The 23770-nt window shown below is 39.3% G+C and overlaps 3 protein-coding genes across 11 annotated transcripts in view; 1 reads left to right on the top strand and 2 right to left on the bottom strand.

Annotated features, from left to right (window-relative positions):
* Positions 1 to 20522, top strand: part of LOC122870085 (putative serine/threonine-protein kinase YPL150W) — a 36731-nt gene extending 16209 nt beyond the window's left edge. The window contains exon 12 of one of the 2 annotated variants that reach the window (XM_044183825.1): positions 19321 to 20522. The gene's annotated coding sequence lies outside the window, so the exon portion shown is untranslated. Of the gene's footprint in view, positions 1 to 802; positions 822 to 19320 lie in introns of those variants that run through there. The other variant, XM_044183826.1, reaches the window with a different exon arrangement.
* LOC122870258 (low affinity immunoglobulin gamma Fc region receptor III-like) overlaps positions 1 to 23770 on the bottom strand; it is a 1099642-nt gene that overhangs the window by 171139 nt on the left and 904733 nt on the right. The gene's annotated exons all lie outside the window — the stretch shown is intronic.
* On the bottom strand, positions 53 to 23670 carry LOC122870130 (broad substrate specificity ATP-binding cassette transporter ABCG2-like). 8 transcript variants are annotated; one of them, XM_044183945.1, is made up of 21 exons: positions 21755 to 23603; positions 21520 to 21664; positions 17453 to 17738; positions 15739 to 15829; positions 15517 to 15647; positions 9708 to 9767; positions 9245 to 9359; positions 8472 to 8624; positions 8172 to 8329; positions 7163 to 7265; positions 6787 to 6835; positions 6609 to 6707; positions 6341 to 6466; positions 5391 to 5536; positions 3892 to 3974; positions 3542 to 3631; positions 2714 to 2838; positions 2017 to 2171; positions 1260 to 1349; positions 872 to 948; positions 53 to 523 (listed from the first exon to the last, which is right to left on the bottom strand). In XM_044183945.1, the coding sequence occupies exons 4-21, from the start codon at positions 15772 to 15774 to the stop codon at positions 376 to 378; spliced, it is 1944 nt and encodes a 647-aa protein (XP_044039880.1). In that variant the 5' UTR covers positions 15775 to 15829; positions 17453 to 17738; positions 21520 to 21664; positions 21755 to 23603; the 3' UTR covers positions 53 to 375. The 8 variants fall into 8 exon arrangements, with proteins under 8 accessions (XP_044039880.1, XP_044039878.1, XP_044039876.1 ...); XM_044183943.1 differs by having other exon boundaries at positions 15739 to 15826; positions 17562 to 17738; positions 21755 to 23602; XM_044183941.1 differs by having other exon boundaries at positions 17562 to 17738; positions 21755 to 23601.

Here is a 23770-nt window from a genome sequence, read left to right as displayed (position 1 = left end):
GTGAGCAGGAGAAATATTTAACACTGGCTGAAATTAAACATGTTCAGAATGCAAATTCAGTATTTTATTAAATATAAAGTTCCTATTTCTGTGAAAAAAAAGGCTTGTAAAATGAAGTGCAAAAATCATGATAGTTTCATAGTTAATACACTGAAGTGCTTTGGTGTTAGGAGTAATAACATCGATAAACAACTAATATTTCATTTTACAAAAGTCAGTATTAAACATCTGGAGGATTACTGTTTCTTATTTTATCACATGAATCAACTGTAAATTAACAAAAACTACAAAGCAACAAACAGTCCTGAGCTGCACACACATTTAAACTGCAGCGCTTCCAGTCACAAGTCGTCTTCTGGCGATGATGATGAAGGTCTACGTGAACTTCCTGATGAAGCGTAGCTTAAGGTAAGCGATGGCGAGGAAGCAGACGATCATGATGCCCAGGGCCATGTGGTTCTGCCAGAGGCCCCAGGCGGAGTAGTCCACACCCTGCTCCTTCAGAAACTCCTCACCTGTACAACTGGAAACACAGCGCACAAGGTTCCTCACTGCCAAGACTACAGACTGAGTAACCCATTACATGATGCACCTGACAAAGTCACATTTTAACTATAAAAGTACATAACATGCCCATATTTTATCTTATGCAATAACTAGTTAACTGGCAGTTACTCTAACTAATGCTCACCTTTATTCTTAGTAAGTAAATGTTAGTTTGCTACTTTCATACTAGTTTGATGTTAAACTGTAACTGACTATCGAAATAACACTGTAGTTCATTCATTTTTTTTAAAAACAGGAGACTGCTGGGCTGTAATGTGTCATGCTGTCCAGCAGGTGGCGCCTTTACTGTGGCATAAATACTCACGAGAGTCCAGGAGGAATGATGCTGCTGTTTAACCCCTGACAGAACTTCAGCCCATAAAACTCATTAATCTGCAGAGCCTGTTGAGGCACAAAGATCTTCATCAACATGCTTTAAAAAAAATATATATATTTTTCCAGAGTTATATTTAGTGTTCTGTAAGGAGAAAATGTGTTTACAGTTCAGAACTCTTAGAAAACCACAAACAAGTTGCGTTTCACTGTATAGTATATTATTGCTTTTGCTGCCTCAGCCAAGAATAATATAACAAAGTCTATTACTACATGAGTGACAATAAACAACCCCTAAATACGAAAAAATACTTTTTCAAGTGTTTAAAGTAATATGAACGCTACAGGAAGTAAAAGCAGATTCGATTGTGTGTACGTACACTGAGGCCATATCGTGGTATACTTAAGTATTTTAACCAAGCGAGCCAGCTGACGATGGAGGGCAGATTCACGAGCAAACCTGCGAAGATCTGCAGAAAAAGAGAGAGAGAGGTTTACAGGTAAGATGTTAAAGGTACGTCTTTCTTCAACTCAGCAATGATAATGTCTGGGTGTTGTTGAAAGGTTATGATGGAGATCATGATTTTAAACTGAAACTTGTGCCCTTTGTTCACATGAAATTAGTGCATCATCTTAAGTTTAAATATAACTAGATTTAATGACAAATTATGCCACAAAGTATCTCTAGATAAAAAAATCTCACTCCCTTTTAATAGTGTTTTGAATTATGATTAAAGTTGCAAGTTTCCTGTATCATGAAATGTTCTCACTTGCAGTGGTTTTGGGAAAGCAGAAAGCTTTTAAAAAAGGTCTGGGGTTAGTCAAACAGTTTGCTACGAACAGGGAAAATTCAATTAGTGCCTAATGTAAGCTGCAAACGTTAGCATGTCAGGCTAACTAGCTTACTAGCGTAGCATTACTTCCAAGGCCAAGAAGCTAATTACATTATTTTGTGGAGTTACAGGTGTTTTCAACCAACTCACGGAGCAAGCCAGCAGCAGTTTTGTCATTTCAGCTGACAAAAAAAACGATCAATTTCCAAGAGTTTCAATGGTAAATCAGCCAGTTGTCATTGTAACTTACGGGGGCGGGGCTTAGCAAACGTTGCATATGTAATTTTTTGTGTGTCTACGTCACCATCATGAAGACGCAGGCGATGGTCATGAAGATGTTGGCGATGGCCACCACCGTCTGGTCTGCTGAGATGGCCAGAGCCATGGCGGTGGCCGTGTAGGCGACCAGCATCACGGTGAACATGAAGAGGAAGAAGGCTTCAGCCGTCGGTTTCAAACCTACACACAAACATCAGCGGGCCGAGGTTATATTAACTGAGATTTCAAAAAATTGCTAAAGAAATCTGTAAATATGTCTACAAACAAACTGAAATTAACACTACTGATGAAGTTTAGAGCATAAAAACAATCTGAAACTGGTGCACACCAAAACTAACGAAAACACAGGAAGCTGCCAATAAACCATGAGACTTTGAAGTTCAATGTGCAGTAGATAACCTGGATTATTATTGTTGAAATGTTACATAAACGTTTTGGATGTATCGATTAATTGTTTAAATCTATAAAAATGTCAAAACAGTGAAAAACAAGTTTCCAGAGTCAAAGGTAAACTCCTCAAATTGTTTAATTTGTCCGACCAACAGTCTAATATATTAAATTTACAATGACATACAATAAAACATCACATTTGAGGACCTGGAACCAGAGAATTTGTGGCTTTTTTCCACAATAAATGGACTTCAACAATTGCTCAATTATTCAAATTGTTGACCATTAATTTTCTGTCGTATAACTATAAGCAGAGTGTGTCTCCTACCCACCAATCATGAAGTACGCCACGCTGCTGAAGACGATGGCGGGGATGGTCCTCAGTGTGATGATGTCAGACAGGATCTTACACAGGAAGTACACCGACAGCCTGTAGTAACCGCTGATATACTCATGACTGAGGAGAGAGAGAAAAGTACAAACGTTTTAATAAACCTCAAAAGGACAGTGAGAGGTAACTGTTGTAAGACAAATACTATTGTCAGATATACAAACATGTAAAAATGTGTCTGGGGACAAAATTCAGGTCCTGTCTAGGTTATTAACCTTTTATTTAAAGGAATAGGTCATTTTGTGAAATACAGTCTCATGTCTGTGTACAGAGCTGGGGTCAGGACATGGTTAGCTTAGCAGAAAGACTGAAAACAGGATGAAACTAGAACATAGCCTAGTAACTAATAGTATATAACCATAAATTGTCCTTTTACATTTCTGATTATATACAAGTTCAGCAAATCAGCTTTAGAGATGCTGGTAGACATATTTTCGAACTTTGGACGGAGCCAGGCTAGCTGTTTCCCCCCAGTTTCCAGTCTTTATGCTAAGCTAACCACATCCTGACTTCAGCACAAAGACATGAGATCGATAGCGATCTTCTCATCTCACTGTCAGAGAGTTAAGATGTATATTTCATAAAAATAAAATGTCAACCTTGTGGGGACCCCCAATGCGATTAAACACACTGATTTTGATCCTATCTCACTCAGACAGAAAGTGAGAAAGCATAATTCGCAAATTGTTGAATCGTTTCATTACGGTCTGATTTTGGGGATTAATGGAAGTCAGTATGTCGTCGTCATGAGTTTGTGTGTGAAACCCACACGAAGATTTTTCTCTCCGAGATGAAGAGTTCAGCAGATGACAGGGAGCCGAAACACTGATTCACAACGATGAAGAAGAGCGCACCAAACCTGAAAACGCAACAAACTGATCAATACATACAGTCTAATCTAGTAAACTATAATCATACAATTTTGATATGATATAAACTGAGTAAGTGGCAAATGCTACGATTACTGCTAACACTAGTTTTAATGCATCTACAAGTTTACTGCCACTATTGATACAACTACAACAGCTGCTGCTAACTTTCAAAAAAGGAAAAAAGTTACAAAACTCTTGTAGATGAAGTCGCACCAAATACTGGATTATACATTATATAGTAGAATACCTGTTCTGCATTCCACTTTGATCCTCCTGGACGTCAAAGAAAATGGCTCCTACGACCAGAGCGAGGAACAAGGTTACTGCTATCTAAACAGAATATAAAAAACACACAGCAATAATTAATACAAGTCGCTGTAGCGAATGTGACGAACATGCGCCGCAACCACAACAACTGAATGTTGAAGCAAGATTTTTTTTTAAAAAAAAGGGACATTTTGGGAAGCATGCTAATTCACTTTCTGGCAGAGAGACGGTGTCGTCCCTCATTCGTCCAGGAGTGTTTCATCGTAGAAAAGGTTTCAGTCGTAGTCGTCTGGACGCTGTTTTCAGAATCAAGACGTTTCGGCTCCCATCCGGAAGCCATTCTCAATTGTGAAAAAAATGGGACGGGAACTAGAAATTTAAGCTACTCTGTGTTACATAAGCCCCGCCCTCAGGAAGGAGTCTACCTGAGTATCTGTTGATTAGCTAGTTTCACCTGAAACTGACCTAATTGTTTCCATGATGGCCCAGTAATCAGGCATATTGTTTTCTGGCTGCACCTCCCTCATCACTGTTAAGTACCTGATTAGCATGTGATTGACTTTGGGCAGGTTGAATCTCAGACCACCATTTCTGTTCAAAGAGGGGTTTTCTTTTTTCACAAAATGGCTTCCTTGACTCCTCTTTCAAACCAACTCTTCTCTCTACTAAGAATCTTCACCTCGCTGTCTTCAAATGTGTGGTTTGTAGCTTTTAGATGCAAATGCACGGCGCTCTGTAATCCCGAGTTAGCGTGTCGTCTGTGCTGATAAAGTCTTTTGTGAAGCGGCTGTTTGGTCTCACCTATGTACCGTTCTTTGCAGGTTTCCTCACTGCATTGAATTGAATTCTGGCAGAGAGTTAAATATAAAGGCCAGCAACTTGCCTCATGAGGCAGATTTTGCCACCTTCAGACAGAGCCAGGCTAGCTGTTTCCCCCCGTTTCCAGTCTTTATGCAAGAGGGGAAACTCTGTAACAAAAAGAGTTTCACCTCTGGGATCAATAAAGTATTTCTGACTCTGAATCTCATGCCTTTGTGCTGAAGTCAGGATGTGGTTAGCTTAGCTTTTCATAAAGACTGGAAACAGGTAGCCTGGCTCTGTCTGAAGGTGACAAAATCTGCCTCATGAGGCAAGTTGAACTTTGATCTTATTTCACTCAGAAATAAAGTTGAGACGCTGCGCCAACTAAATTCCAGTTGTGAGTTAAGCCCCAAACTTCTTTTTCAAAAAGAACTAGAATTTTCTGGATTTAGTAACGGACAGAAGTGGTACTGGTGAGCAGTCAACCAAACTCCAGGCTTTAAAACATCCCTTTATAAACTGAACATTTAATCTACAGTCTATGGCGAACCCTGTCTACCATAATCCTTAAAAATACCTGAAATGTAAGTTTGATTCCTGTACAGTTACACTTTAAACTGCTATAAGTCAGTATGGACTTTTTAAAGATGGAAACTGAAGCCTGCTCAACGTTCCTACCTGAGCAAAGGAGGTCTGAGGGTTGAGCATGAGGTTGCGGAACGTTCTCTTGAGAACCCATCTGAACTGGGTCAGGAAGCTGGTGTTGTAAGTGATGGTTCTGGAGGGAGCAGTGGTGGTCATCTGCTTACCCTGAATTATCCTTTCTGGAGAGAGAGACAGAAGGTTTTGATTTGCTATTAATTCACATGAAACCATAGTTTCTGTATGAAGTTATGTCCCCGGTTTCATGTTGCCTGTAAAGTGCTAGGAATGGTAGAAACTAAATTTGGACTCCACGAAGCAAACACTTAAACTTCTGTGAAATGTTTGCATTGTTGTGTCCGAGCATAGAATTTTTTTTTCTCCAAAGAAAACAAACCTGGTAAGTAGCAGGTTATCTTAATTGTTGCTGTAGATTAGCACCTAACACTTGTTTATTTATTCATTTCATTATGTATGTGTGTATTAATCTCAGGTATTAATTTATTTAAAAATGTATTTAATTCAGCATCTATGTATGTATTTATTAATACTAGTCATTTTTCATCCTCCATACAAAAACATCCCATTGTCCACAGATCTGAGAGATTTGAGGGAAAAACTAGTTTTTGCAGTAAAATTCAAAAGGTTTTTTCACACAAAAGTTACTACCTCATGTGTCAGCTTTAATTAAAACCCCTTAAAGAACTCTTGGTGTGCTTTAGTACTTCATGTGAAAAGACTTAACTACTTGCAGCTACTCTTGTTACTGTAGCTGATAAGATTTAATGTACATGTACAAATTCTTATGTTTCTTTAAATCTGTACTTATTGTTTTGATTCTTATGTTTTTTTGACACTTGAGAATTTCCATAACTTTACCTTTAAATCAGCAGCTGGCATCGGGAGTTCAGACATTTGAATATAAATAAAGACAGGAACTTAAATACAGATAAAGAGGTCGACCCTGCAACCCTTTTTGTACCTACCCAGCTCTGCTTTGGTCTGTTTGAAGTAGTCGCAGTTTCTGTATTCCTCTACGAGTTTGGCCTCGATCCCCCGTCTGGACATCGACACAGAGTCTGAATCTGGATGGAAGAAACGGGTATTCAGGACTGTCCAAACGGAAAAATAAATGAAAAATACTGTATTTATATGGTCTGTTGGACTATATTCATTTTCCTCCCCACAATAAACTGTTTTTCATGCCTCTTGATTACACTCAGGTTTTAAAAAAAATGACCAAAACATCCACACCTTCTTTGTCCATGCTGCTGAAGGCGACGGCGGTTGAGTCTCCATTAATGATGTCCAGGAAGAAGTCAGCAGGGTTGTTGTGGGGCTCACAGGTGTATCCTGGGAAATTAAGTTCCAAATCAAGTTACATACATTACTTTTGTGTCAGGTTATATTGGATTAAAGTTCATGTTCCTACCAATGTCTGAGAAATACTCCAGTGCGCTCTGTGCCGGGCCATGGTAAACCTAACCATTTTAATAGTGAAAACAAGTGTTAATATGAATTTCTATATTAATAAAGTCTGTACACAACATAAAATATGACAATAGCTGATGTGTTATGGCGAGAAGAAAAAAAAGCGACAAAAAAGTGATCAAAAAGAAATAAAGAGCAGAAGTAAAGACGGAAGGAATTAAGAAAGAAACATGGAAAAAACTTAAGATAGACCTAAGAAAGAGTTAGAAAATAAAGGAATTAAGAAATTAAGGATCAAAGGAAGGAAAGACAGGATGGAAAAACTGTAAATCTGGCAATATGTAACTGTATTTTAATAAGTAGAGGATGTGAGTGACCTGTTTGCCGTTGACCAGCAGGGTGAGGCTGTCGAACAGGCGGTAGATGGAGTAACGAGGCTGGTGGATGGACAGGATGATGGTGCGACCGTTGTTTGCCATCCTGAAGAAACACGCTTAAGTTGAATTCACATGTATGAGTGAGGACACTTTAAGCAAAAGGTTTTGGGACATTTTGCTGAGAAACATCCAATAACAGAGCTTAAACTTTCTGCGTTATCTGTGTGCTGAAGCTAAAGATTGAACTTGTGTGAGAACATTTAGGCCGGTCCTCACTTGTACCTATGACGCGGCGTCCAGTTCAGTTTTTAACATTGTGATGTATACCTTGAATATATGAATTCTCTTTTTGACATGACAATATGAAAAGATGAATGCAGTACTAAAACATCATTGTCCAGGTGTACTGTATAATTTAATACTTCCTGTGAAAACATAATGCACATCAGTAATGTTGTACCTCAGTTCACAAACTGTAAACAAATAAATCTAGTTCTGTTTATTGGAGTTGGCATTTCTTGCAGCTTTGTTGGACGTTGTATGATATTGATGGGTATTCGCTAAAGTTTGGTTCATGTTACTAAATCAGTAATTGTACATTGATGGTCACACCATTAATTTTAGGTATTCTGCTCATCTATGAGCCTCAAACTGTGCGACTCTTTTCAAACATTTCCAGACTGATTCATTATTACATTATTTGTCTGTACTAAAACATAAAATGGTAGCAAAGAATAACTGCAAGCTAAAGACAGAAGGTAGTTAAACGAGTATATTCTGAAATTAAACCAATAGTGCCCTCATAAAAAAGCATTTTAGCACTGGAGTGAGGACCTTTTCATAAGCTGAGGTGGAAACCGGAGTCAGGGAGCCACCTTGTGTTGAAATGTAACATGCATTTGTCTCTTTAAGTATAGCAGAAAGGGTGGTCCTCACTTCCCTGGTGAATTTATTCAGACCTCACCTTGATACATGTACAGGAATGTGTGTGTGTGTGTGTGTGTGAGACCTCTTGAGCAGCAGCAGCACCGAGTTAGCGGTGCTGGCGTCGAGGCCCGTGGTGGGTTCGTCCAGAAAGAGGACGGGTGGGTCGATGATCAGCTCCATGCCGATGTTCGTCCTCTTCCTCTCACCTCCGGAGATCCCACGAATCAGCTGCGTGCCCACCTGCACGCACACACAGGTTATGACTTCTATACTTGTGAGGACCCTCGGTGACATAATGCATTTCCTAACAATCATTACTAGGCTTTCCATCCTTTGATCCTTAATTTCTTCCTGCAACTGTTTCCTTCTTCTTTCTCCTCACCCTGGAGTCGGCAACTCGGCTCAGTCCCAGCTCTTGGATCAGTTTGTTGACTTTTTGCTCTTTCTCCTGCTGAGAGACGGCCGCTGGGAGACGCAGCGCCGCAGAGAAGCTGAAGTTCTCTCTGACCGTCAGAGTTCCCATCACCACGTCGTCCTGGAGACGAGAAACCATCATTAACAACAAATTTGGTGTTCTGACTTATAACCAGTGGTGGAGGAAGTATTCAGATCCTTTACTTAGGTAAAAGTACTAATACCTCACTGTAAAAATACTGTTACAAGCCGCATTCAAAATCTGACTCAAGTAAAAGTCTGTAAGTAAAATATACTAGTATCAAAAGTAAAAAAAGTACTCACTGTGCAGTAAAATGGTCTCTGTCAGTGTTGGGTAGTTTAATTTATAACAAAACATTTTAGAAGCTCTTCATATGTTTTGTGTGCACAAATCTTAAATTTGTAAAGTAACTAAAGTTATCAAATAAATGTAGTGAAGTAGAAAGTGTCATGAAAAGACTCAAGTAAAGTACAAGTACCTCAAATTTGTAACTAAGTGAGTAAATGTATTTCATTTCATCACTGCGCATGACCTCAGTGTTTCTGAAATAACTGAATACATACTGTATGTGACTGAAACAGACTTGTTTCGGTCCCTTCCTGTCCCAACCAGGAAACTCTCCTGAATCAAAAGCCGCTCTATTGGATCCTGTAGCAGAGTTGGCTTGTGTAGATCTGACTTCCTGTCTGTCTGTCTTCCTTCCTGTCTCGCCCACCTACCTGCACCACGTATCCAGACAGACATTTGAAGTTTGGAGGCTGAGGAGCTCCGTCGATCAAAACCTCCCCCGACAGGCCCGCAGGGTCCTTCCGGGCTGCCAAAACATCCAGGAACCTGAACGACAAAAATGGCTCAAATCAACAACTCTTCCATTAACACGAGCTTCAGTACAAGTTCGACAGCCTGCTGTCAGAAAGATTTTATTCACACATCAGGTTGTCTCATTCATAAAAGAAGCCCCTGACCTCCTTGCTCCCTAATCAGAAAGCTTCCATGTCAGAGTTTGAGACACCGTTCATAAATCATAACTATCTACGGTATATAACAGCGTTGTCCGTGACGAGACCAGCAACAGTCCTGTTTGTCAAACGCACACACATTTGTGTTGCACATTATGTGAATCAGGAAGGGATGGCAGTGATGTTTCTGTGATCATATCTGTCTTTACAAAAAGACACTCACGATGACTTGCCGCTTCCTGTCGCTCCCATGATGGCGTTCAGACCCGGCTTCATGATCCCACTGAGAGAGAAAATTATTATTATTATTATTATTATTAATACAACATACAAGACACCACACAAAAAAACAACATAAATTTTCAAACATATCGTAAGACATATACAATATAAATTATGGTCGACGGCAAAATCTTTCGTCAGCGCACCAGAATATTTCAGTGTTTCGTCGAACCAGTTCAAGGAAAATACACTCAAATCATCAAAGTATGTACAATACAAATACAAAAGAAAATGGGACTCACTTTCCACTTCTACCAAATTTTTCCTCCTGAATATTTTGAATCTCAATAGCTAGAAAAAGAATACCAGTTCTCTATTGTGCAACTAAAGATGTAAGATAATGGCTTAAATATGCATATATGTCCTAATTTGCTCATTCGTCTTGATTCTAATGTTTTGTTTGAAATTATGAAACAGTTTCAGTTCTGCGTTTCTTTGAAGTGACTGTTGGGGAACTTTGCAGTCATATTTTTGAGGAACTGAAAGTTTTTTTTTGTGGTCTGCAAATGGAGTAAATTTTGGCGGTTCAGTTTTTTGGTGAAGCTGTTTTGCAATAGTTCGATTCATACATTTGGTCTTTTTGCTGACTCCCAGGAACAGGACTTCCTCCTGTCCGAAGTCTGTCAGGTCATTTATTCAGCAAATTTCATGGAGATGCAACACTTCTTTATTTTCGACACTGCAACCATGACACTGCAGTTTTGTTTGGCCTCATATGACGGTTCTGTCTTATTTCCTTCCTTCTGAGCGAATAGTGACAGTTCAGTTTTTAATGAAACTGTTGAGAAGCTTTTTTTTTTTGCTCATTCTGACAAACCCATGGGCCGGACTTCCCCCTGTCCAACATCTGTCAGTAATTAGTCAGCAAATCTCATAAAACTGCTTTATCTTCACCACTGAAACCATGCTGCTGCAGTTTTTGTTTAGCATCTCATGTCTCTTACTTTGTCTTCCTTATTTCCATCCTTCATTTTTTTAGTTTTTGTCTCTCTGCACTCTTCACTCTCTTCAACCCTGGCAGCAGGAAAATCAGTCGAACCAAACAAATCTGACCAAAACTTAACAATCTGGACAGTGTTTGAGTAATAATCTTGAGACTTAAAATGTTATTCGGACGTTCAAGATTCCCGGACGAGTTAAAATCAATTCAGTATAAAAAACACAAATCTCCAAACTTTCTGAAATGCTTGAAGCAAAAAACAACAACCAACAGAGAAAGATATAGGGGAAAGGGCTTATTCCAAATCTGCCCTCCAGCTCAATATGAGAAAAGGGAAGAGAAAGTGAAGAGAAGCTAAAGCTGAGTTCACCCACCTCCTCATGTTTAACCTACATGCACAAACCAAATGTTTTTTAATTTGCGGCCTCCTCATGATACCAAATAAACAGGTGCTCCTGTAAAACTGCTGTCAGGTACAGAGCACCTGGAGAGTATTCACAGCGCTTCACTTTTTCCACATTTTGTTACGTTACAGCCTTATTCCAAAATGGATTCAATTCATTATTTTCCTCAAAATTCTACAAACAATTCCCCGTAACGACAGCGAGAAAGAAGCTTGTTTAAAATCTTTGCAAATTAAAAATAAAAACCGAAAAATCACATGTACATAAGTATTCCCAGCCTTTGCTCAAAACTGAGCTCAGGTGCTTCCTGTTTCTACTGATCATCCTTCAGATGTTTCTACAACTTGACTGCAGTCGACCTGCGGTAAATCCAGTTGATTGGACGTGATTTGGAGAGGCACACACCTGTCTACATAAGATCCCACAGTTAACAGTGCACGTCAGAGCACAAACCAAGCCGTGAAGTCCAAGGACTTGTCTGTAGACCTCCGAGACAGGACTGTGTCGAGGCGCAGATCTGGGGAAGGTCCCAGTGAGCACAGCGGCCTCCATCATCTGTAGATGGAGGAAGTTTGGAACCACCAGGACTCTTCCTCGAGCCGGCCGCACTGAGCGATCGGGGGAGAAGGGCCTCGGTCAGGGAGGTGACCGAGAACCTGATGGTCTCTCTGACGGAGCTCCAGCGTTTCTCAACAGCACCACAAAAGAGAGGAGAACCTTCCAGAAGAACCACCATCTCTGCAGCACTCCACCAGTCAGGCCTGAATAGTAGAGGGGCCAGAAGGAGGCCACTCCTCAGTAAAAGGCACATGACCGCCCGCCTGGAGTTTGCCAAAAGGCACCTGAAGGACTCTCAGACCATGAGAAACAAAATTCTCTGGTCTGATGAAACAAAGTTTGAACTCTTTGGCCTGAATGGCAAGCATCATGTCCGGAGGAAACCAGGCACCGCTCATCACCTGGCCAGCACCATCCCTACAGTGAAGCATGGCGGTGGCAGCATCGTGCTGTGGGGATGTTTTTCAGCGGCAGGAACTGGGAGACCGGTCAGGATCGAGGGAAAGATCAATGCAGCAATGTACAGAGACATCCTTGATGAAATCCTGCTCCAGAGCGCTCTGGACCTCAGACTGGGGCGAAGGTTCATCTTCCAACAGGACAACGACCCTCAGCACAGCCCAGATAACAGGAGTGGCTACGGGACAACACTGAATGTCCCTGAGTGGTCCAGCCAGAGCCCAGACCTGAACCCGACTGAACATCTCTGGAGAGATCTGAAAACGCTCCCCATCCAACCTGATGGAGCCTGAGAGGTTCTGCAGAGAAGAAACGCCCAAAACTAGGTGCCGAGCTCGTAGCATCATACTCGAAAAGACTTGACTTGTCATTATGGGGTATTGTTTGTAGAATTGAGGAAAATTATGAATTTAATCCGTTTTGGAATAAGGCTGTAACATAACAAAATGTAGAAAAAGTGAAGCGCTGTGAATACTCTCCAGATGCACTGCATGAGACACAGATTTCTTTTTATATAAAAATACACTAGTTTAGCTATTACCATCCTATAATAAAGAAACCTTTAAAAAGAACTTGAGACCTTTACTGACTATGACCTGTTTTCTAATCATTTATCCTGCTAAAACTAATGGTAAACTTGTTCTATAAAACAAATTAGGGTGAAGTACATTTTTATAAGCTCTGGGTTGAAAAATAAGCTTACAGGACAAGTTACAGACATTGTTCTCACGTGAACAGATTAACTGAAGCAGTAAATGCTCCAAAGTTTCTATAAAAAACACTGAACAAGATACTCAGACTGAACAAACCTTCAACTTTGAGTCAGACTGGTTAATGATTACACACCCTGAACAATAAAATACCAGAGATTCCACCTTCCATAAACTATACATACACACACACACACACACACACACACACACACACACACACTGCACTTTGACCACTTGCATTTTATGTAACATACATAATCAAAGACTTTGATCATTTTCATAACAGATCATAATCAAAGACTTTGATCATTTATCCTTTTCATAACAGCATAATTAAGACTTTGAAGGTTTGTAGTCAGGTGTCGGTGACTCAGCCAGAGTAAACCATATGAGTTCTAATAGCAATGGAGAAAGATTTGGGGTTTACTTTTTAATTAAATAATCTGCTTTACGTTTTTTAGATTTGTCGGGGATTGATGGGGAAAACAATTAGATAGTTTAAGGAATAAACAAAACTATAGTCTATGACTTCAATACTTTTAAGGCTGCAATGTTGCAAGAAAACAAAACTGTTGCATGAATAAAACAAGAGTCTGCAGCCATGCTAGCAGCTCTGTGAGGCTGGACTTGCAGACAGCGGTGCTTTGAGCTAAATGCTAATATCAGCATGCTAACATGCTCACAATGTCAAAGCTAACATGCTGATGTTAAGAAGGTATAATGTTTACCATGTTCAATCAACTTAGTTTAGCGTGTTAGCATGCTAATAGCGCTAAACACAAAGTGCAGCTGAGGCTGATTTTGCAGGTATCTGGCTATAAACCAAAGTATTGGACAAACTGAAATTCTGACCTCATGATGGCGCAGATGAAACGTCAGAGGATCGCCAAAGTTATTACAATTCATTCTCATGGGGACTTGAATGCCTGTACAAACTTTCATGGCAATCCACCCAATAGTTGTTGAGATATTTCACTCAAAACCACAAATGGCGAGCTCATGGTGGCGCTAGAGGGAAAAGCCAGAGGATGACCAAAGTCAGTAGGATTCATCCTCTAATGACCATGAACGTTTGTACAAAATTTCATGTTGGTGGACCAACCGACCGACCGACAGACTGATATTGCCATCCCTAGAGTCATGCTGCTAGCATGGCTAATAAAATCCTGGATCTTTACCACTACAGAGGCAAAAATCCAAAGTTTGACCTGATTTCTTCAGGTCACTAGAACTCGACAGCCAACATGTTTGTGTTAATTTAACACCGTGAACTTTCCCACTAAGTCAAGTTTAAAAAAGGTTTTGGAGGCAGATTAGCATCCTGCCGCTGCGTCTGTTTGTTGGTTTAAGCCGAGACTCATTGTTTCAGGTCAAGCTTCTGTATGTTTGTTTGTCACAGAAGGAAAGTGGGAGTTTCTTGACAAAGCAAACTTCCTTCCTTTTCCTCCAAAACGTGTGTGTGTGTGTTTGGTCCAAGTGGACCTGGATTGTGTCACGTTTGCCCTCCAGGTGGGCTCCTGTCTGCACGTAGACAAACAAATGCAGTAACTGCACATGTATACCGTGCAGCCTCGGTTTACCAAACTCAGAGATCAAAAGGTTTCTGGAACTGGAAGTGCTAATGTCACACCAGCTTTGAGAATGATTACATTTCATTTTAATGGAATCGCCAGTACTGGATTTGCTTGTTGAGGCAATTTATATCCAACTTTGACACACAAATATGCACCTTTGACCAAAAGCAAGCCATCTTGACAGTTCAACGGAAGCTATGATAGCTTATTAGCTATGTTGCACACATCCAGTTTTATTCAACCTCCTCTGTGAGAGTATAAACTGCTCCACAAAAGAGGAATAGTTTACACACAATCACGACAGGAGTCATGGTACAAATATGTCTTTTGAATTAACTGTGTGAACTTATTGTCCCGTTAGCGACCAATCTAATATGCTTGCTAAAAAAGGTCTAGTTACACCAGAAAAGTAACACAGGATAATTAATCCACGGGAAATATTTAGTTCTGGACGCTTGTTGAGATGAGACTACTGATTGCGAGCTAACCACTAGCACGCTAACGTTAGCGCTAGTCAGTAACATAGCTCTCTGAACATCTTTCTATTTTCTCTGCACTGTTTCCTGGCATTTTGTTCCCAGCCAGGCTTGAACATCATTTCATTCAATAAAAAAATTATTTAAAAGGTGGGAAAGAAGCTCTCTGTATTGTAGCTCAGTCGCTAACAATAAGTTCACGCAGTTTATTTAAAGAGACATTTGTACCATCTACTCCTGAGCAGTTTATACTTTGACAGAGGACGTTAAATAAGGTGCAACGCAGCACTGCTAAAAGCTACTGATTCGGTCATTGACAATGGTGTTTTTAGTCAGTTCACTTTGAACATCTGCTGATAAAGTTTTGTTCGAACGCGTACTAAACAACCTCTATTACGAAATAATATGTTGGAGTTTGGATTCTCGACCCAAAAAGAGCAGACGCGATGAGTTTAATTCATGTTTTTTTCTGCTTGACATAAGAGCATCTGCGCTTTCTGTGATTTAGGAGCTTCTTTGTTTGTCCACGTTTATGCACATCAACATTTAGCTTATTTTAAAAAAAGCTGTTTGGTGACCGGTTTCAGACCACAGAGTCGTAGTTTTAGGAACTGTGGTGGACTCACTTAAGGTCGATGAGGATGTCTTTGGTCGTACCCTTCTTCCAACACAGACAGCTTCCTCCCTGTGTCACCTTGTAGTGGATGTTGTGAAAGCTGACGGTGGCGCCATGCTGCTGTTGGCCCAGATCTGCAGACTGAAAATTCACCCCAAAACCAGAGTTTCACGGACACGTTTCCAAAATGTGTGATGTTAGCGTCACGAACGAAAGGAGGGAAGGAAGGTACCTGGTGTTTTGAGGCTCCGTTCAGCCCAAGGTCCATTGTCACTCGGCTGTGTTTTCAACTGGTGAAAATTAGTTAGCGGTGACTAAGCCTGCTAAAAACAACAAAGAGAGATAATTAAGGTTCAATAAAGGTTGCAAATCCAGGTATTTAACCACATGAAACCAACTATGGGAACTAGCATACCAATAATCCAGCTAACAGGATTCCTTAAAACATATTTGGCAATGTAAAAAGAGTTTGGAGGGTATCTTTATATCGCCTTTCCAAAACCAAAACACACAAGAGCAAAATGATAAAGAATGGATTCAGCTGTGTGCTTGTCTGCATTAACGTAAACCGCTAATGTTGGTAATCTAATTAGCCAGGTATGCTAATTATATCATTATAGTAATTAAGTAAGAAGCCAAGGAGCTTATCATTAGCTAACTACATTATTTTGTGGGATTACAGGTTATGAACACAAAACAAACACATCCACTCAGCGCTAGCCGGTGTATGCTATATCAGAGTTTTTGCTAACGTTAGCGGCTCTATTCTGCTCTTTATTAGATTTGCGGAAGATTACTTTCCTGCAACTCCAGCTAAACTTGTCCGAGATGCGTGTCCCCAGACACATCAGTTAGTCCTCGTACTCAAAGCCTTTTCTCCATCTGCTGATGAAGATCCTGTGCTTAGATTGAAAGATCCAGAACAGCTACTAAATGGACTTCTGGACCTTTCGCATCAACAAAATAGGTAATTGACTCATATTGGCAAGATGTTTGTCAATGCCTTCCAAAACCATTATTTGGTTTAGTTTGGTTAGGCACAAAAACTACTTGGTTAAGGTTAGGGAAAGATTGCGGGAAATGGTTAAAAGCAAACAATATTGACTGTTGGTAGACGACAAGACGTGGTCTCCAGCATCAGAGTCAGACGCTTTGCTGACCCCAACAAATACACCTCAACCTCCATAAGATTTCGGCATTTCAACAAACCACCAACAGTGTTGTTTTTCTGGTAACAGCAGTTTCAACCTTTGAGTCGTTTCTTACAATTTTGCTGATGTGAAGACTGAGGCTCAGTCTGCTGAAAATCACATCAAAAAAGGTCTAAAATTTGTTCAAATACTCTACTAAAGTAAAAGTACAGAAGTATCATCAGCCGTGTCCCGTGACAGATAAATCTGAGGGGTCGTGAGATGATTAATGGAAGACTTCTGATGCACAAATTTCTATTTTCTTTTACTTTTCTCAAATCTTTTTGTGGAAAAATCGGATAATTTGACCTGTTTGAGCCTCAAACAGTTATTATTATGAAACTATGGGAGACGTTTAGACGGGAAATGTCTACATCTTACAGACATCTGAAACATGACACGTTTATTTTGTAAAAAGGTCATAAGCCAGAAAGTTTGGGAACCACTGATTCTGAAAGTCTTATTTTAGATGATTTTTTAAAATGTAAAATGTTAAATCTGAAAAGTACAACGTAGTGGAGTAAAAGTATAAAGTACCATAAATTGGAAACACTCAAGCAAAGTAAAACTACCTCAAAATTGTACTTGAGTAAATGTGCTTAGTTGCTTTCCACCACACCTCACTGTTAAGTTTACTGCAGTTTTTCTGAAATCAGAAGTTTCTCAGGACGACAGAAGCAACTAAACTTAATTCTCACTTCCTATTTCTGTTCTACAAACAAAACTATTCAGTCAAAAAATAGAAAAAGCTCTAACCTCACTATATTTGAACTTGATGTAGATGAACGCCGCCCAGAGCAGTGCTGACTTATCTTCATACAAAACATGCAGATGACAACAATGTACATAAGAGTTCGTCGCTCACCTGCCAAAGCCAGAAAATCCCTGCGACAACAGCTGCTGACGGACATCCAAACCCCAGGATCAGTTTGTTCAGTGCTCAGTGTGTGTTGTTAAGCCCTGTTTTATGACTGAAGGCATGATACGAGAAGTAGGGAGAAGGGCAGCAGTGAGAGTGTCACTCTCTCTCGCTCGCTCACTCCTACAGGGGTGGAAGAAGTATTTAAAGCCTTAATTTCAGTAAAAAAGTAGTAATACCTTAATGGAAAAGTACTCTGTTACAAGTACAGATTATTGGCAAAATGTACTTAAAAGTAACAAAAAGTAATATAACTTGTTATGCTAAAAGCCCCTCTCATAGTGATATATATATATAATTTAAGTAAAAGTAGTGAATACCACACTATAGAAGTACTCAAAGTAAAAGTCCTGTATTCAAAATTTAACTTAAAAAAGTACAAAAGTATTATCAGAAAAAAAATGTACTTAAAAGTATCAAAAGTAAAAGTATTGGTTTATTACCTTTATTACCGATGCATTAACATGTAAAATTAATTAAATTTAAAGTTGGCTCCATCTTAACCAGTTTTAAACGCTTTGTATACTTTTGGGGAGTTAAATCTACAACAGCATCATATTTTATAAAACTGATCACGTGTTTTGTTTGTAACTAGCTGCCAAATAAATGCAGTGTATTAAAAAGTACAATATTTCCCTCTGAAACGTAGTGGAGTAAAAGTATAAAGTAGCATAAAAACGGAAATACTCAAGTAAAAGTACGTCAAATTGTACTTTCAGCTTACAGAATAAATGTATTTAGTTCCTTTCCCTCGCTGGTAAAACGACCTTTAATAGTTTTTGATTCGTCTCAGTCATCTCATTCACTGATGTGCTGAACGTTTATGAGAAGTCCAACTCTGCCTCCTGCTGTTCAGAAGCCAAACCATCATGTCATGAATGCTTCTTTTCCCAGATCTTGAAATGGGTAATCAAATAAAAACAAGAAACCCCCAAAACAAAAAAACAAGTCGCATCTCGAACTGCAGCGTCCGTGCACCTCGCTGGACGTCTTCGGGGAATAAGCAAACGTCGCGAGTTAATAAATACAAAACTAAAATGTCACCACTTTACATACAGACGTCGCACACATGCAAGGAAAGAACCCCCTCCTCAAATTAAAGTGCGATTAGTTTTTAAACAACGAAGCCGATACTTCCTCAGGTTGTTGTACTGTAGCCTAGAACTCATGTGCCTGGTCTAATAATGCCTATATGATTATTACACAGGCTGCAGGCCGTCTGTAAAGGTTAATATCGGTCATAAAACACTAATTCTCCTCAGAAATCATTAAAATGTCACTTTTTCCCCACTCTGCACGCTCCCACGAGGTGCAGCCGTCACTTTCTGAAGAAATCCACTAAACAAAAACAGAAGACTTGGGGTTTTTTTGTATATTTGATTGCCCACTTTTAATAAAAACAGGAAAACAGTCCTTTGACGCCTACAAAAAACCCTGAAATTCTAACCGTTTTTTCTGTTTTGAATAAAATAATGATGCAGACCTTTTTAAAATGCCAAGCTGTCTATCACAGTTCCTTCATGTGTTGAATTTTAACTTTTGTTAACACACCTCAATGATTACATGACTGAAATCTATGGCAATCATTTTAGTTTTGAACTAAAACGTTGGTGTGATTTTGACAATTACCTTCTTATGACACTCGTTACGTTTAAGTTAAACAACTGTGTCTCTTCTCCCTCACGTCTCTGCTGTGCGTTCGCAGCTCTTTCCTCTTCAGCTTCACACGTTTGTAGAAAAAGCGACGCAGGAGGAGCTCAGAAAAAGTGTCGTGTAAACGCTGTTCATTGTTTCTGCGCACGGGAAACAAGAAGCACCGCAGAAAGTGAGAGAGACGAAGAGCTGACAGCAGAAAGAGACACAATTAACAATCTGGACAAGTTCAAAGAAGAAACAGACGAGGAAACACACCAAGAGATTCAAACGACGTTCTGATCCAGACGCCAGGAAGGACGGAGGAAGACGGTCAGGGTCAAGAAGAGACAGAGACCAAACCAATCAATGAAAAAAGGAAATGATCCAAATCCAGCGGAAAGAGAAACAGAAAGTGATCTGAACAACGAAGACGACGAGACTCAGTCTGAGAGCGACAGCACAGAGCAGCTGATGGGAGAAAGACAGAAGAAGAGGAGGAAATAAAGTCAGGAGGAATTTTGAAAAGTTTCTAGACATGGAGGGGTGGACGAAGGAGGTAGAGCGAGTGAAAGTGCAGCCGGAAGGAGGCCGAGAGGAAGCGAGTGAACAGGAAGGAAGACAGGATGGACCCTGAAAGAGAAAAGACGAAGCCGTCGAACTTCTTTTAGACACCACGAACCATCTGGAGACGAAGAGACAAATCTGGAGGGACTGAAGGAGACAGAGAGTTGACACTTATTTAAAAAAAATTAAAGGATGTGGAGAGAAACTGGAAGAAGCATCAGCCGGTCCATTAAGAAGCAAGACAGACGGACACAGAAGACAAAGTTTAAAAGTCAGAATGGGCCCCGTCGGTGTCGGTATATTACTGCACCTTTATTACTGATGCATTAACATGTAAAGTACTTTAATGTTGGCTGAGATGGAGCCAACTTTAAAAACACTTTGTATACTTTTGGGGAGTTAAAATCTACAACAGCATCATATTTTATAAAACTGATCACGTGTTTTGTTTGTAAAATCTTTATTTGGAAAGTGACCAGTAACTAAAACTGTCAAATAAATGTAGTGGGGAAGTATAAAGTTGCATAAAATGAAAATACTCATGTACTTCGTTACGTTGACAACTGTATATATTATTGGATCATTATCACTGAAGCATTAATGCGTAAGCAGCATTTTTGTTGTAGTTTGGTCGAGGTGGAGCTACTTTTAAATACTTTTGCCGTGTATATAAGAATAATTTTTTTAAATAAATATTCTACAACTTTGTTTCATTTTACTGTATTTTTAATTTTTCTTTTGGCCAAGGCGGGTTTTGAAATTTGGGAAGAAGAGAAAGACGTCCTTGCGTTACATGTATATACTCGTTTTCCCTTAAAATATTGGTAAAAAAAATAACACTTAACATACAGTAAACCCACCCTTAGTTTTGCTCCTGGTGAACTGGTCTTATTTATTTATTTTGCAGTTTTTATGCTCTAAAAAAGCAATAAAAAAGAAAGTTTAAAAAAGCTGTTTCTAGAAATGATCGTATATCTTGAAACTAGAAAGACTAAAGGCATCGTTGCTGCACTACAACTACGAAAAAGTTGATTTTAGAAGTAAATTTGTGTTGAAAACAGACTGAAATATTCCTACTCCACTGAGATTTTAAGGACTCAATTCCAGACTAAAAATTACTTGAACAATAGTTATTATTGTTGTTTTAGGCAGTGGTGGAAGAAGTATTCAGATCCTTTATTGAAGTACTAATACCACACTGTCAAAACCTTACTTATTTAAAAAGTATGTAAGTATTATCAGCAATTTACTTAAAGTAGCAAAACTAAAAGTATTCACAATGCTGAAAAATGACAACTACTTACATATATATAAAAATAAATAACGTAAAAATATGAACATAAATGAACTTTATCATATGTTTTGTACATAAAATCTTAATCTGCAAAGTAACTAAAGCTGTCAGACAAACGTAGTGAAGTAAAAAGTACAATATTTCCCTCTGAGATGTAGCGGAGTAGAAGTAGAAAGTTGCATAAAATGGAAAAACTCATGTAAAAGTACCTCAAATTTGGACTTAAGTAGAGTGCTTAGTACTAGTAAATGTCCTGCAAAATCTGCAAATGCGAGATAAATGTAGTGGAGTAGAAGTAAAATGTACGTACAGTAGTTCATGCATTTACATTTTACCACTGCTCTCCTACTCGCTCGGTGTTACACAGGAAACATCACTTTTAAAGCACCTTCAAAAGGGTTAAACAATTACCTTAAAAAGGATGAAACTCGGACACAGCGTCCAATAGTGCGAAGTCTCACACTTTACAGGCTGTTTCCACACTAACGCTGCACGAGAAAACACTGGATCAGCTCTCACCGAGCAGCACCACAGCAGCCTCTCTGGATCGTTCAAACTAATTACACAATTACATGATTAACACACAAAATGATGGCTTCAGTCTAAACCGCATCAAAGAAATAAAAACAACACAGTCAACACGAACCTTAGATTCAGGCAGCGGGCTGTAGAGATCTCAACAAACCTCTTAATTAGGCTGGAAACAGGTGAGGTGTGATTGCTCACACCTGGATGCTCCACTCAGGCAGATAGAAAGGCAGCCTGGTCCTGCGTTTGGGTCCTTTTGGCCAAATCAAAGCTGCAGGAGCAAGAATAACAGTAAACTACAGAAAATAATGCATAAACAAATAATGATATATAACAAAATAAATGTATTTCTGCAAGCGTAAATGGTCGTGTGATTCTTTCGTGGTGGTGAGAATAAATTATATTTATTATTTAAGAAGAGCAGAACATTGTTCTGCGTTAAAAAGTATTTAAGTAGTCAAGTGTGTGCGCGCTGGAAGAAGTATTCAGATGTTGTACTTAAGTAAAAGTAGCAGCACCACAGTGTAAAAATACTCTGTTACAAGTAAAAGTCCTGGATTCGAAGTAAAATACAAAAGTATTTCCATCAGAATAGATTTAAAAGTATTGATGCATTAATGTGTTTTCGCTTTAATGTTGCAGCTGGTGAAGGTGGAGCTCATTTTAACTTCTTCATATACTGCTGGGTAGTTAAATTGTGATATATTATTATTGATTAAATAGTTGATTATGTTTTGTCTGAATCTGCAAAGTAACATAAGTTATGAAAATAAATGCAGTGGAGTAAAAAGTACAATATTTGCGGAGCAGAAGTATAAAGCAGCATAAAACGGAAATACTATATATATATAAGTATAGTACTTGAGTAGATGTACTTACTTTCCTCTGCTGTTAAAGTCCAACTGAAATCACATTTTCTCACATTTATTCGTCCTTTTTACAGTCAAAAATAATGCCATGTATTAATTTTTCTTCCTTTTGGATTGAAACATCAATTTTTTATATAATAAAATAACTACACTTTGACACAACCATAATAACAACAAAGTGTATTGATTTCTGAACTTTTTATATAGAATTTAATGACAGTCACACGAGGAAAATCTGTGTTTCCGTCTGTCTTTATACAAATGTGTGTTTGTTGTTGTTTAGTGTACCAAACACACAGCCTTGTGACACTATCTTCATGGGGACCCGTCATTGACATGATGCATTCCCTAGCCCCTTACCCGAACCTTAACTTAATTCTACCTAAAACCAAGTCTTAACCCTCAAAAAGCCCTTTAAACTTGTGGGGTCCAGCATTTTGGCCCCACAAAGCTGTCAGGACCCCACAAGTATAGTGGGCTCCGGATTTTGGACCCCACGAATATAGTAAAACAAGCCCACACACAGTTACTGAAGGTCAGCACACACACACACACACAGTGTGTGTTAATATGTGTGTGTTGTTGCACCTTCAGCGTCACCTTGTGGTTACGTGGAGGAATTCAAGGAATCTCAATGGTTTCTATATTTACCGACTGACACCTGAACGCCTCGTCACACACTGGGAGGGCGGGAGATTCCTGTTACGCTATTGGACGTCCGAGAGGGAAATCAGCTGTCAATCAAACCGGAGTAACTTTCCACAACACTACTGTGTGATAACGTTGTGAACTGTATGTGCTGCAAGTGAAGCTGCTCATGTGTAGTTAAAAATAGCTACATGAGCAACACATTGTCATTTGTAAACAAAGTAATGCTAACAGAATGCACAGATGAAGCTAAATGCTAAGTGTTGTATAAAAGCAGATATTAGAGGCTTATGTGTTTATTCAGTCCATTCCTGTAGAAGTTTCACCTACAGGAGAAGAAAGACTGAACAAACTTAGCTTAGGAACTGCGTTAGCTTAGGTGAACCGAGCTGTTTTTAGCAGTTTTAAAGCTAGCACCAATGCTATCAAAGGAATAGTTCAACATTTTAGAAACACGCTTACTAACCTTCTTGCCGAGCGTTAGATGAGAAGTTTGATACCAATCTTGTTGCTGTGCGGTAAAGATTAAGCTACAGCCAGGAGATGGTTAGCTTAGCTTAGCATAAAGACTCATGTGGAAACAGCTAGCTAGCCCTGTCCAAAGGTAACAAAACACT

This window comes from Siniperca chuatsi, linkage group LG22 (genome assembly GCF_020085105.1).
Source record: "Siniperca chuatsi isolate FFG_IHB_CAS linkage group LG22, ASM2008510v1, whole genome shotgun sequence".
NCBI lineage: Eukaryota > Metazoa > Chordata > Actinopteri > Centrarchiformes > Sinipercidae > Siniperca > Siniperca chuatsi.
The sequence above is the reverse complement of the archived record's forward strand: the minus strand, read 5'-3'. Positions and strand labels throughout refer to the sequence as shown.

Bases quoted from the DNA above. Each gene is read 5' to 3' on its own strand.
- LOC122870130 (XM_044183945.1), bottom strand. From the start codon at position 15,774: ATGGACCTTGGGCTGAACGGAGCCTCAAAACACCAG. The intron at 6,836-7,162 runs GTCACTCACATC...TAAAATGGTTAG, and splicing joins TGCTGGTCAACGGCAAACAG to GTTTACCATGGCCCGGCACA. The intron at 524-871 runs GTGAGTATTTAT...CTGTGTTTCCAG, and splicing joins ATCATTCCTCCTGGACTCTC to TTGTACAGGTGAGGAGTTTC.